General features: G+C 31.6%; 2 protein-coding genes and 1 long non-coding RNA gene across 5 annotated transcripts; all 3 read left to right on the forward strand.

Annotated features, from left to right (window-relative positions):
- Positions 1 to 863: 863 nt before the first annotated feature.
- On the forward strand, positions 864 to 2724 carry LOC143635584 (uncharacterized). Its single transcript, XM_077103379.1, has 2 exons — positions 864 to 1578; positions 2354 to 2724. The coding sequence occupies exons 1-2, from the start codon at positions 864 to 866 to the stop codon at positions 2722 to 2724; spliced, it is 1086 nt and encodes a 361-aa protein (XP_076959494.1).
- Positions 2725 to 2897: 173 nt separating this feature from the next.
- LOC143635585 (uncharacterized) lies at positions 2898 to 4001 on the forward strand. The gene has a single exon (XM_077103380.1). It carries the CDS (start codon positions 2898 to 2900, stop codon positions 3999 to 4001), a length of 1104 nt encoding a protein of 367 aa, XP_076959495.1.
- Positions 4002 to 7235: 3234 nt separating this feature from the next.
- On the forward strand, positions 7236 to 8796 carry LOC143635576 (uncharacterized). 3 transcript variants are annotated; one of them, XR_013154089.1, is made up of 5 exons: positions 7236 to 7474; positions 7564 to 7660; positions 7766 to 8053; positions 8153 to 8558; positions 8647 to 8796. It is a non-coding gene; the product is annotated as an uncharacterized LOC143635576 (long non-coding RNA). The 3 variants fall into 3 exon arrangements; XR_013154088.1 differs by having other exon boundaries at positions 7766 to 7893; positions 7969 to 8053; positions 8153 to 8796; XR_013154087.1 differs by having other exon boundaries at positions 8153 to 8796.
- Positions 8797 to 14723: the final 5927 nt, after the last annotated feature.

The following is a 14723-nucleotide window of genomic DNA, read 5'->3' on the forward strand; positions in this document are numbered from 1 at the left end:
ATTAACTCTGATATTTAGAACTGCGTTTATGAGTAAATCCAACACGAAAGTAGGGCTACCGGTAACGGGGCCTTACAGGCTACCCGGACTTTTTCATTACTTTTACATGTAATACGAATTGGCCGGAAATTAAACGGTTTTTAAAAGACACCAACCTAAAAGCGGAAGACAGGCCTGACATATCATGTCGAATATTTAAAATCAAGCTGGACTCATTAATTAAGGACCTGAAGATAAAAAACCTTTGGGAAAAGTTCAAGCCGGTAGTCTTAAGTCCTATTTATAATCATTTATGATTTTTATTGTCTTTTATCTGCATGCCACATTTACTAATTATATTTTATTTTCTTTTATATGTAGTTGTTTACACAGTTGAGTATCAAAAAAGGGGATTACCGCATGCGCATATATGCGTATTTTTGCATCCTGATAGCAAAGTATCATCTATTGAAAATATTGACCCTATAATATCAGCAGAGATTCCGGACAAGGACGAAGATCCAGAATTGTACACACTTGTAAAGGATCTCATGATTCACGGTCCATGTGGAGCTTATAATCCACAATGCTCTTGCATGATAGATAAAAAATGCTCCAAAAAATTTCCTAAAAGATTTAGCGACATCACTTGTGTTGATACCGATGGTTTTCCCATATACAAAAGACCAGATAATGGAAGGTATGTTCAAAAATCTGGTTTTGATCTAGATAACGGATATGTCGTGCCATATAACAGCTATCTTTTGAAAAGATATTAGGGACATATTAATGTGGAATGGTGTAATCAAAGTGGTTCAATAAAGTATTTTTTTAAATATATAAACAAGGGTCCGGATAGGACAACGATCTCTGTTGGGAAAGATATGAATCATGATGAACAAGAAGACGTAGTTGATGAAATCAAACAATACTATGACTGTAGATATCTATCAGCGTGTGAAGCAACATGGAGAATATTGGCGTATGATGTTCATTATAGAACACCTTCAGTCACAAGACTTCCTTTTCATCTTCCGGGCAAGCAATCAGTTGTATATGGTGCAGATGAAGATGTTGACACTGTTATTGAAAAACAGTCAATTTCTGATTCTATGTTTACATCATGGATGAAATGTAACAAAATAGATGACGAAGCAAAACAATTAAATTACGTTGAATTCCCAACAAAATATACTTGGAAACCAGAAAATAAACGTTGGGAAAGAAGGAAATCTGGATTTTCCATAGGAAGGATTCATTCGGTATCTCCGGCACTTAGTGAAGCATATTTCTTCAGGGTTCTATTAAACAAAGTTAAAGGACCAACCTCATTTGAGGACATTAGAACTGTAAATGGAAAATTGCATGAAACGTTTAGAGATGCATGTTTCGAGCTTGGCCTTTTAGATGATGACTCAGAGTATATTGAAGCGATCAAAGAAGCGAGCCATTCTGGTACTGGTTTTTATATAAGGTCTTTATTTGTTACAATGTTAACATCCCACAGTTTGTCTCGACCTGATGTTGTTTGGAACAATACATGGGAACTTTTATCAAATGGTATTCTTTACAATCAACGCCGTATTCTTAAATCTCCAGGTACTTTCAATTTTTTTATTATTTATTGTGTTAGTGTCCGTGTGTATAGTAGGATACATACTTGAAACATACCAAATTATTTTTTCTAAAAAAGCAGCAACTTTCAGAATTACCAATTGTACCCTTTTGACTTTGACTTTTAGACTTAGATAATAAACTCTAACTTTTAGATACAACGAATAAACTCATGTTTAATTTAAAATTACACCGACTAATTTCTTCTGTAACATCAAAATAATAAACTACACATGGCTACAAAAAGGGGTCTGAAAGTTTTTCAGATAACAATAAACTTATCTATTTAATAAAACCATCAATTTCCATAATAAAATAACTTAACGATCTATAAAACTTATAAGTTTTTAATTTTTTTTTATTTTTTAAAGTCTACCAAATCAAAATAACATATTAAAAATGTGTTTTAAATAACAAAACTCAGGACATAAAATTATTGGTAACGGTACTGGTAACAAAACAATCGTTTTGGTACCGGTAATATTCAATAGGTGGGATGGTACGGGAAAAACCGTTAACCTTCATGTACTAAAAAGTCCAAACTTTGTTACCGATTCGGTACCAAAGTTTTAGTGCCAAATCCTCTTCGGTACCGGTACCAATACTGACTTAGCTCATACCTACTCATAAGTATTTGTCATATACATATACATATACATATACATATACATATACATATACATATACATATACATATACATATACATATACACACAATATACTAAATAAAATTTATATATGTTTACATTATTATTTCCAGATTTAACTCTTCCGGATGAAGAAATCAAAAATCTTACTTTGTGTGAGATTGAAAAAATTTTGCTTCGTAATGCAAACACCCTCAAAAACTTTGAAACAATGCCTTTTCCAGATTATGAATTTGCTGCTTCATCGAATAATCCACTCATTAATGAGGAACTTGGTTATGACATAGAAGTTCAAAAATCAGAATATGATAATCTGCTTTCTTCATTAACGGAAGAACAACGTATTGTTTTGTATGAAATCATGAATGCGGTAAAACGCAATAAGGGAGGTAGTTTTTTTGTTTATGGTTACGGTGGTACCGGTAAGACATTTTTGTGGAAAACTCTTGCTGCAAGTATAAGATCAAAGGTGAAATTGTTATAAATGTTGCGTCAAGTGGTATTGCATAATTACTATTGTCTGGTGGTAGGACGGCACACTCTAGGTTTCATATTCCAATTAATTTAAATGAGACTTCCTCTTGCAACATAAGGCCGTTTACAGATGAATCACATTTGTTAAAAAAGACTTCCTTGATTATATGGGATGAAGCTCCAATGACACATAAACATGCTTTTGAAGCATTAGACAGAACTTTAAGGGATATATTGGGATGTAGGAACCAATATTTTGGTGGGAAAGTAATAGTTTTTGGATGTGATTTTAGGCAGATTTTACCTGTAGTTCAACATGGTACAAGACAAGATGTAGTAAATGCATCAATAAGTTCGTCCTATTTATGGCCAGCTATCAAGGTCCTACGCCTAACAAAAAATATGAGGTTAACAATAGGGCGCGACTCATCCAATATTGAACAAACAATGATGTTTGCTAATTGGCTTTTGGATTTAGGTGAAGGAAAAGTTGGTGGTCCCAATGATGGTGAGACCGAAATTGAAATTCCTGACGATCTACTTATCAAAGATTCATTAGATCCACTATCTGATCTTATTCAGTCTGTATACCCGGATATTCTATCAAATTACAACAACAAAGAATTTTTTGAGCAAAGAGCGGTTCTGGCACCGACGAATGAAGTGGTAGAACAAATCAACGATCGTTTGCTTGAGAAGATTCCGGGATCGGAGTATCAGTATTTAAGTTCAGACAGTGTATGTCCTGACGAGTGTCTTAGTGACAATTTTGATGAAAGATTATATGCGCCTGATATATTAAATGGTCTCAACATATCAGGTTTGCCAAAGCATAAGTTGGTGTTAAAAGTTGGTGTCCCAGTCATGCTATTAAGAAATATTAATCAAAAAGATGGCTTATGTAATGGAACAAGACTACAAATTACATCTCTAGGAGAACGTATTATTAAGGCACAAATTATATCAGGAACTAACATCGGAGATATGGTAATTCTGCCTAGAATTGTGTTGACACCAACTGACAAAAAAATTCCTTTCAAATTTCAACGAAGACAATACCCCGTTTCTGTATGTTTTGCAATGACTGTAAAAAAAAGTCAAGGACAATCTCTATCAAAAGTTGGGTTGTTTTTAAAAGAACGGGTATTCTCGCATGGGCAGTTATATGTAGCTTTATCCAGAGTCAAAAGTAGAGAAGGTCTTAAACTTTTAATATTGGATAAGGATGGTAAAGTCACCAACAAGACGACAAACGTTGTATATAAGGAAATTTTTAGAGATTTGTAATTTTTTTTTGTTTGCTGCCTTTTTAATTCTTCAAACGTTAGTATTGTAATCGAACTATCTATCTTATTATCTTTTTTAACATTCTCCTTTTAATAAGTTATTTTTATTCTTTTGTTATCAGCCAGTGTATAATATTAGTATTAAAGACAAATATACCCTTCACAGGAAAAATGAGTAAACAGTCGGTTCGGGTTTGGTTTTTAGTTCAAACAAGTTATGATCAGTGGTTTTTGGTTTTAAAGTTAGTTTTGTTGAAAATGAGTTATATGAACTGAATGAGTTCGAGTCAAAATTGGGTTTTTATAAAAGTATGATCAGCGGTGGTACGATCAGGAGGAGTTTAGGTCCAAAAGGCATTTTAGCATGACACTTTAACATGATGGATACCTTTTACATTTCAATAATTGTTTCTAACGTGCATTTAGCATGACATGAAAGTCAACTGATCAGACACATGATATTAGTATATTGAAAATAGCGGTGCAGACACCAATGTATGCAGATTCATGTGTGTTTAACACTTTAACATGATGGATACCTTTTACATTTCAATAATAGTTTTTATTTATTAAACTTAAACTGAGTGATATTTTTTAATCTCCTTTTAATAAGTTATTTTTATTGTTTTGTTATCAGCCGGTGTATAATATTAGTATTAAAGACAAATATACCCTTCACAGGAAAAAGAGTAAACAGTCTGGTTGGGTTAGGTTTTTACCTCAAACAAGTTATGATCAGTGGTTTTTGTGTTTAAAGTTAGTTTTGGTGAAAATGAACTGAATGAGTTCGAGTCAAAATTGGGTTTTTATAAGAGTATGATCAGAAGTGGTAGGATCAGAAGGAATTTATGTCCGAAAGGCGTTTTAAATAGTCAAACTACTGAACTGTGTTTGACTTAAATTGTATTCCATCCATTTAAATGTTAAATTCCATGATCAAGAATGACAACTTTGACTAACAGAAAGTCAAGTGACCATATCAGCCAAGTTCTTCCTGCCACTTTTATATTGTAAAAACTGACCATTGTTCCAATAAAACATATCTACCAATTTTTAAATTTTTACTATATACTATTTAATGGTGATTATTCAGTTGCCAAATGACCTAATTGCCCTTATTGTAGAAACTTTTCTTTGACAGAAACACACGGTAACTAAGGCTATCAAATACTCATAGTTTCTATATAACTGCAAATTGAATAAAAATATTTAATAACTTATAAATATATTTTTTTAACATTTAGTAATTATATTAGATGGCGTGATAGTCGTTTTTAAATTTAAGCGGTTTCAGTGCAAACTTTTTTAATAGTCTTTTCTTTGCACTAATCTGTCTAAATGAGTTAATGTGTTGTAAACAGCTTTTAATCAAATTATAAACAGGTGATAAATTGCAAGACAATCTATATATATTAAATGAAAATATATAATACATGTATTCACAAACCAAAGACAACATACATATCCAACGATTTCAAAATAATTAGTTGATCAACTTCATTATTTTTAATAATATTATGGATCTTTGCGTGCTTATGAGAAATTATATGTACTTGAGTTATGGAAGATGATTTAGCAACAATACAAATTAATTTTACCAAAAGTGTATGTTTGTGTTAACAATATAAAATTTAATTCAATGTTATATGGATTTTAATAATTTGTTTTCTTTTTGTTTTGTTTTTCTTTTGTTGACATGATGTACTAATAAACTTTGTTAATCACTGCTAAAGTTTAAAACATTATAGTTACACCACAACGTGGTTGATCTTTTTCTAGCGACCGTTTTTCAATTGATTTTTGAAAGAGCTTCGAGCTACGTGATTTTTTAACACCCTTACATACATAGGAAATAAAATTACCAACACAATTCAAATTCACATTAATTTTTGTTACTGTCAACAGAGATACAAATATTACTTTTTTAAGGCAAAAGAGCTATTTGAATATCCAACTTTATCAAACCAAACGAATTATTGGTGACGGTTAATAGACTTGGATATACGAAACCCGGATACGGATTTCATTTTTGTGATATTTCATTTAGTTAAATAATAAATTTAATAAATTTTAGATTTTAATTTATAATTATATACTTATAACATCTAGAAACGATCCAATTCAAATCAATTAATCAGATGTTGATTCCAATCACCGTATGTATCCACAACGCCATTCGATCTAAACCCCTACCTTCTACCATCCATTCACACTCTTCCACTGTTCAAACAACGTCACCACCACAAACCGTCGTCCCCCTCTGCACTGTCCGTCACCATCACCACTCACAACCTTCTAAGATATCCGTCCTCCGGCGCCCCTGTCCTTTTCCGCCTGCACCAAATCATCACGGTATGTTATATTGTATTATAGATGGATAAATTTGTTAAATTGGAAAATATATTATGTTTAGGTTGTTGGATTGAATTTTGGTGATTGTAATTTTAATGTTACAAACAGGTTGTTTGTTTGTTTGTTTTTCCCAATTTGTTTTGGATATCCGACTTACTATCCGATCGGCTATCTGAATTCAGATTCGGATATTGAAATATTGCCTTATATGATAGCTAAAAATAATTACTTTATAGGATAGGGAATTTTTTTTTGATTCCAAAGGCAAACACCCTTAAAATTTAGAAACCATGTCTTCTCTTGATTATGAAGTACCTAACCAAAGTGTTTGATCAGCCCTAGGTCAAGCCTCAAACTGATTGTTTCTCTAACACCTATGGCCAAAATATACTCTTTTCTTGCCAATTGTATTTTGGCCATTAGGGCACAACGCCTTTAATTCCAGTTATCATTTGATATTTAATATAATTTTTACAGATTACTGGAGTTTTTTTTTTCCAATGTATATGGCCTTTTGGGAATAGTATGCATGATCAGTATTTTTGCAGGTTTTTAAAAATTAGTTTGTTATTGTAAACTCAAATGATATCTGGGCTGCAGTAAGTAGAAACTGAAGAAAATGTTAGCTTTTATTAATCAATTATTATGATGTTTCTAAGGTGCATTTAGCATGACATAAAAGTCAACTTATCAGAACCATGATATTAGTATATTGAAAATAGATCTGCAGACACCAATGTCTGCAGATTCATGTGTGTTTAGCACTTTAACATGATGGAAACCTTTTACATTTCAACAATTGTTTTTATTTAGTAAACTTAAATTGAGTTAATTTGATTTGTAATTTTAACATCAATCCTTTAGATGAGGGCTTGCATGCTTACAAAAATCTTCTTGAAGTTCGGGACCAAAGTTAAACTTAACCAAACTTTGTTGATTACAAAGACAGTCCTTGCAGACCTCAAGATTAACCAAAGGATACTTGGCCGCCCACATAAAATAAGTTTTAATTTATCTACTCAGATGGTTTTGGTCGATGATTTATTGGAGAGCCGTTTGCATTCTCTTTTGAAAGCTTTGCGGATGTGGATGCAAACAAATTTGATCAACATCAGACAGTAGGTTAGTAACTATTTTTTTAGTTAAAGTGAACTCAAATTCTTATTTAATTCCATACAAATACTTGTGATTATTAATTTTTTTCTATATAGATATTATAGGTTGCGTTACTCACTGGACGCCCGTTGCTTCTTTTGGAAATAAAGGTCCTAATGACGTCAAAATGACTTTAATAGTTAAAGACGATTTGTGAGTATTCGTATTACATTTTTATTTATATTTTAATTTTCATCTATATATATATATATAATATTTATTCCTATGATAATCATATTTAATTTATAACTTCTACAGTAACCGGTCAATTAAGGTGACTCTTTTTGGTGATTATGCAAAACAAATGGACACATATATCACCCAATACCCTGATGCTTACAATGTCGTTATCGTATTGCAGTTGGGCTAGTTCACTTATTTTAAGAGTAAGTTTATATAACATTTAATTTTAAAAATATTATTATAATTTTAATTCATTTTTAATATTTTGTTATATTTAGATGAACCTGGGTTCTCCAACAACTACTATGTGTCTAAGCTTTTTATCGATGAAGACATTCCTGCTATTAATGTTTTTAAAAAATGGTAATATCACCAAACATTTTTTTTTATTTTGTTGTTTTTCTACCACTACTATCTTTTTTTTTACTTATTTCTAATTTTTTATTTTTTATTTTTAACCAGGATTGAACAAGGAAGTGCGCTTTCTTCGTCAAGTCAACGTTCAATTTCATCATCCTCCGTTTGCACGGTGAATGAGGATTTCCTACAACGAACACCATGTAATTTAATAGCAGAGATAGAGCTTGATAAGGTTTGTTATTATTTCCATTTCTTTTATCCAAAGATACAAACGCACACACATTTTTATATAAATTATTTAAATTTTTATAATACTTTTTAAACAAATAAAATCAGTTGTTATCCTTGCCACCATTGTGCACATTCCAGCAGTTCAGGAGTGGCATTATTTTGGTTGCCGGAGATGTTCAAAAGCATTGACTAACAAAGAAACTCCGTCTAACACTGACGATCTGTACGAGTGTACGAATGAAGGATGTAAAGGAATGGACTTATTGCCGGTTTCCAAGTATTTTTCATATACTATTCAATTTTTTAATTTACAATTTTTTTGTTATACTTTTGTGTTAATTATCTTTATAATTTATCTTATACAGATTTAGGATCCATATTCGTGTTCAAGACACTAGCGGTACTTTTTCATTAACATTATGGGACAGGAATGCTTATAAAATATTAAATGTAACCGCAGAAAAATTAGTGGAGGAAAACAACGGTATAAGTATATACTTATTAACATCTTCTTAATTATTAATAAAATGTCTATTATTATTATTATTATTTTATTAACATCAACTTTTTTATTATGAATTTTGCAGGGATTTGATGTACCAAGTATCTTTAAAACTTTACTTCAAAAAAAATTTGCTTTTAAAATTGACGTGAAGGAATACAATATTTTGAAAAATGCAATGAATTTCATTATTGCAAAGTTTTCTGAAGATCCAGTCATTGTGAATTCTTTGGAAAAAAATTTATCATTTACAAGGTATTCAGTTTATTTTTATAAACTTGCACGATTATGTTTTTAAATTTTTAGTTTTACTTTTTTTTTTAATATATTTATGCAGCCAGAGATTTTGAACAAAATCAGGTTAGCAGTGGAGATTGTCAATCCGAAGACACGGTCAATAACAAGGTAAATAATTTTAACCTATTAAATATCTTCATATCTAATAACATCATCATCATCATCATCATCATCATCATCATCATCATCGTACTCAGTATATCCCACCAATAGCAATGCTATGGTAGGGTCTGAGGAGGGTAAGATGTAGACAGCCTTACCTCTATCCCATAGGGATAGAGAGGCTGCTTCCGGTGAGACCCCCGGCTCGATAGTAGTTTTGCATCAAGCCTTGGACATAAGGCACATAGCACTCAATCATCTGGACACCGGCTGATCGGTGCATGTGCCCTTGTCTTTCGGCTATCAACGCCACCACATGATGCCTGATTAACCTTCCGCCACTTTTAACGTTATTTTCACGAGATTAGTAAAATAACGTCAAAATTAGTGCAATTTTACTTTTGCCCACCCGAGGGTTCACACATATATACATTATATGCGCGCACCGCAAGCAGGGCGTATCTTCATATCTAATAACATATGCACCAATCGTAACATCTTTCTTATCAAATTCTTTTCAATGAAATTATATCATTTACCAGTGAGAATAGCATTACTCCAATATCAAATGATGACAAAAACCATCCGAGTTCTCCACCATCCAATTTAAAGAGAAAACTTGGAGACATCTATGACGTTGACGATCCTCCTGTTGCAAATTCAAGTACCAAATCCAACGAAAAACAGGTTTTGTATGACAATTCTGGAGATAACAAGAATCTATTGATTCCAAAAATGGAAAAATAGATATGTTGTCGTCAGTTTTAAAACAATATTTGTGTTTCTTTTGTTTTTGAGGTTGCCGGTCATGCTTTTCCGGTAAATACATTTGTGTTTGTGGATTTTTTTTCATGTTTGGTTGCTTTGACATTTAAGAATTTTTTAATGGTTTATGGTTAATGCTTTGACATTGGGTTCATTTATGTTGTTAGATTTTAACTTATTATCATTATTATTATGTTAGATTTGTTGGTTTGACAATTGATTGGTTATAATTAAGTTTTTAAATTAATGGATTTTACTTTCAATATTTAAATTTTTAATATGCTTTTCATATTGCTTTTAAAATAATTTTAATTGAAATTTGGTTTATATGTTTTATAAATATTTTTTTAATCAAACCCGTGTGTGACACGGGTTTTAACCTAGTATATATATATATATATATATATATATATATATATGATGAGGTTACAATAAAAAGTAAGGTGTGTCTATAAAGTGTAAGAAGAAATCAAGAGCGTTGGATCTCTTGATCTAGCGACTGCGAGTGTTTGGTGTGTTTTTCCTCAATGTGTTTTATTTTAAAGGGATACTCGAAGGGAATTATGGGTAAAAAAAGTAAATGTCGTCAACTGTTTGTCCTAACGAAGTCCTATTTTTCAGCCACCATGATAATCTATTGTTATTTATTTTCTCTCACCTTCCAAACTCAATCAACAAAGTGTTTTTGAAATGATAATACGTGTTTTTGAAATGACAATACTCTTGTAATTCTCTGGATCCTCTCTTTCATTATTTCCCATTTTATTTCTTCCCAAAAAGGGTGTTTTCTAAATATACATATTATCTTCTTGTTTGTTTAATTTCATCTTTGTTTCTAAAAAGTTCGAACGTCGGTGTGTCGTATCACTTGGAAAAGATGGATAAGCAATCGCCGGGTGATGATTTTTAATTTATTGATGAAGAAACAACAACGTGTATTATTTAATTGGATTAATTCAATCGATTTTTCTTAAAATCCCCCAATTTCTAGGGTTTCGATGTGGTACGTTAGGGGTTTGTTGTATTTGTTTATTATAGTGATAGGAACACATTTGTCTTCTTTTGTGTTGAAGTTAGATGATGTGTTTTAAGTTAGTATCTAGTGTGTTTCTGTTGCTTTTAGTGTATGTTATAGTTTTTATGTTGTTGATGTCGTTGTCATTGTGTTTTAGTAGGTGTTGCATAAACCAACATAAATGTTGTTGGATGGTGTGGTTTTGTTAATGGTTGGTTTAGAGGTGCACAAATCGGGTTTTTTAAATACCAGGGTTCGAGTATGGGATCGGGTTCGGGTATGATCGGGTATTGAAAAATCGAGTATCAGTAAAACCGGGTCGGGTTCGGGTCCGGGTATAGCCTCTAAAAACCATACCCTAGCATTGGGTTCGGGTAGGGTATAGAACCGGGTATTTGAATACCATATTTTCGGGTATTTAAAAAACTCCATACCATATCCGCACCCTACGGGTAGGGTCGGGTACGGGTATTAAAAACCCAGGTATTAAAAAAACCGGTTCCGGGTTTTTATTTCGGGTCCGGTTCCGGGTTCGGCTTTTTTGTGCGCCTCTAGGTTGGTTTATTTCTGTTGCTATTATGCTTGTAGGGTAAAGTTAAAATACAAAGGACAACAAAAATGAGAAGTGTGAGAAGAAATTCAGTCCATTGATCTTAGATTTGAATGGTTGAGATTAATTTAATAAACAAAAATTGATGGAAATGGCATGAATGTAATAACTCACCTTTGTTGACTTTCTCTTTCCACATGTAAGACACATGTCAATTCCCCAATCATTTTAAAATGTCAATAACCTTTTCATACGACAATATTTTTTTAAAAAAAATTCACCATAATAATAAATTTTTTATTTTATTTTTAATATGAGTATCATATTGTTATATAAAAATAAAATAAAAATTAATGGGTTTTTTTAATTGTGTGTTTTTGTTGTTCATTGTGTCTTTTAGTTGAGGTTTCATATGAATTGTATTATAGATTTTGATCATTATATTTTCAATTGATACTCATATTAAAGACAAAAATTAAAATAAAGATTACTTCATTGTGTCGTTTTGTTCGTCATTAACTTTTAGTCATTGTGTAATACGTTCATTGTCTTTTATTCGGATTGACATATGACAAATTCATTTAATTTGAGAAAAATAGTATTGCGTTCATTGTATATTACGTTCAAGTCATTGTGTAATATGTTGTTTCAATTGTGTTTTACTTTCAAGTCATTATGTTATATATATTCACCATTGTGTCTTACGTTTTAGGTCATTGTGTTATACGTATTCACCATTGTGTCTTATGTTTTAGGTCATTGTGTTATACGTATTCACCATTGTGTTTTACGTTTCAAGTTATTGTGTAACATGTATTAATCATTGCGTTTTAGTATTAGATAATTTGTTGTTATTTTTATCATTATTTTTACATATTATTATTACACAACGGTATTATTAGTATTTAAAAAAACATAATGATGAGTTGAAAGGCACAATTTCGAAAAAACACAATAACAAAAAAAGACACAATGATAAGCAAAAAGACACAATGGTGTGCGACAAGACACAATGACAAAAAAAGACACAATGATAAGCGAAAAGACACAAGGGTATGCGAAAATACACAATGACGAAAAAATACACAATGACGAAAAAAGACACAATGATAAGCGAAAAGACACCATGGTGTGCGAAAAGACACAATGGTGTGTGAAAAGATACAATGACGAAAAAAGACACAATGGTGTACGAAAAGACACAATGTTGTGCCAAAAGACACAATGACATGATTTTTGTTTTAAATTTTATATTGACAAAAGTCATACTCATATTAAAGATAAAAAAACGCTTGTTATTATGATGAATTTTTTTTTAAAAAAAATATCATACTAAAATGTTATAAACGTTTTAAAATGAATGGGGTATTAACATGTGCCTTGTATGTGGAGAGAGAAAATGTGTACAATTACCTCTATACCCTTTTTCTTTTGGTTCCCACTTGATACATGTTAATTATTTATGGCTTCTCACACTTTTCATTTTTGTTACTCTTTGTAGAATAACTTTACCCCTTGTATTATTTATCATGATGGTGATACAGGGTGTGTGTTATCATCTTTGATGATGGGTTTTAGTGCTTTGCACAGACAAAAGAAAAGAAAGAAAGAAATTGAGTCATAAACAACAATTACAAACTAAAAAGATATGTCATAAAGAAATCGCTTATGCAACAATAACCACAAAACAAAAGAAATTCACGTAAAAAATAATAATAATAAAAGAAAACAAATGAGTAATTTATGAGACTAAAAATAATAAAAGAAAACAAACGAGTAATTCGTGAGACACATCGGTGTAAGGTCTCACTCCCGGTGTCCTACATTGATGTTGAATTTACTCATAAACACAGTTATAAATATCATAGTTAATTAAAACTTTTCGCGGAATAATAAACTTCAAACATATACTACAAAAACATTCAAGTCTTTCCAAATTAAATATCTTTTGTCTATCAAAATAAAACATAAATCATAACATCATAACATTTTTCTCAAGATGCCAATGTCTTCAGTCCAAATTGGAAAATAAATAAAACATAAATCATAATATCATAACGAGCATGCCATTTGTATAATTTTTTTAAAATATATATTTAATAATTATTAATTAATAAATATAATGTTATGAAAAAATAAATAAAAATAACTAAATAATATATATTCTTTTATACATAAAATTATAATAGAAAAAAATATATAAAATAATTATAATTATATAAAAAAATAATTGATAAATAGTAAACGAGCCGAGCCCGAGCCGAGCTCGAGCTTCAAAATCCATTCACGAGCCGAGCTCGAGCCTAGTCGAACTCGGGCTCGGCTCGGCTCGGCTCGTTTGCACCCCTACTCATTCGTTACAAGAACATATGAATGTACCTCATAGCGAATGACTTGATTCGCTGCCTTTTCATGACGAATGGATGAGTAACGAACGAGTAAGGTTATTCGTGACGAATGGAAGGCACATTCGTTACCGGGGCATACAAATGTGTCTTATTTGCTATGATTGTTTAATGAATGAACAATCATTCGCTTGCCCATAACGAATAAACATCAGTCTTATCCAGAACTTTGATTCAGGGGGTCAATGTCAAAATCGTCAAGAACACCCAAAACAGTCAACATACTTCAGATACGCGATTAACCCTCAAATCTTGATGAAATAACACATAATTGGTATCATTGAACTCGTAATCACAGCGCCAACAAACCCCAATCAACCAATCATCTAAATATTGCGTTTTAAAGGGTGCGTTTGATCAATATATAATACCGGTTCTTTATGCTACATATTAAACTATCAAACGTTAACGAATTTCAACGAGAGTCATTTCCTTTGATTCGTTTTTACCATTTATGTACAGATCTAGGAATACTAAGCGAGCCTAACAAGTTTCCGTTATAGAACGTACCTTAAATGAATCGGTTTACAAACGCGATCAAGTCTTGATGTCGGTTTTGGCTCGTTACGATGCTCTAACACTAACAAGCTCGGGTTTTCACCTTCGGATCTTGGCTCGTGATAAAGGAACATGTGTGTGTTTCTGAAGGTGTAGGCTATGGTGCAGAGATGGATGAAAATGGAAAGAATTAGGGTTTAAGGGGGTATTTATACTCCCTTAAGCCCATGGACCTAAGGCCCATTATCATCCCTTAGTCCATCTTTTAAAGTCCAAGCACACCCTCTAATAGTTTATTTAATCTAAAC

This window comes from Bidens hawaiensis, unplaced genomic scaffold (assembly GCF_021521415.1).
Source record: "Bidens hawaiensis isolate Kalapana, Puna unplaced genomic scaffold, B.hawaiensis_p1.1 tig00007607_1, whole genome shotgun sequence".
Lineage (NCBI taxonomy): Eukaryota > Viridiplantae > Streptophyta > Magnoliopsida > Asterales > Asteraceae > Bidens > Bidens hawaiensis.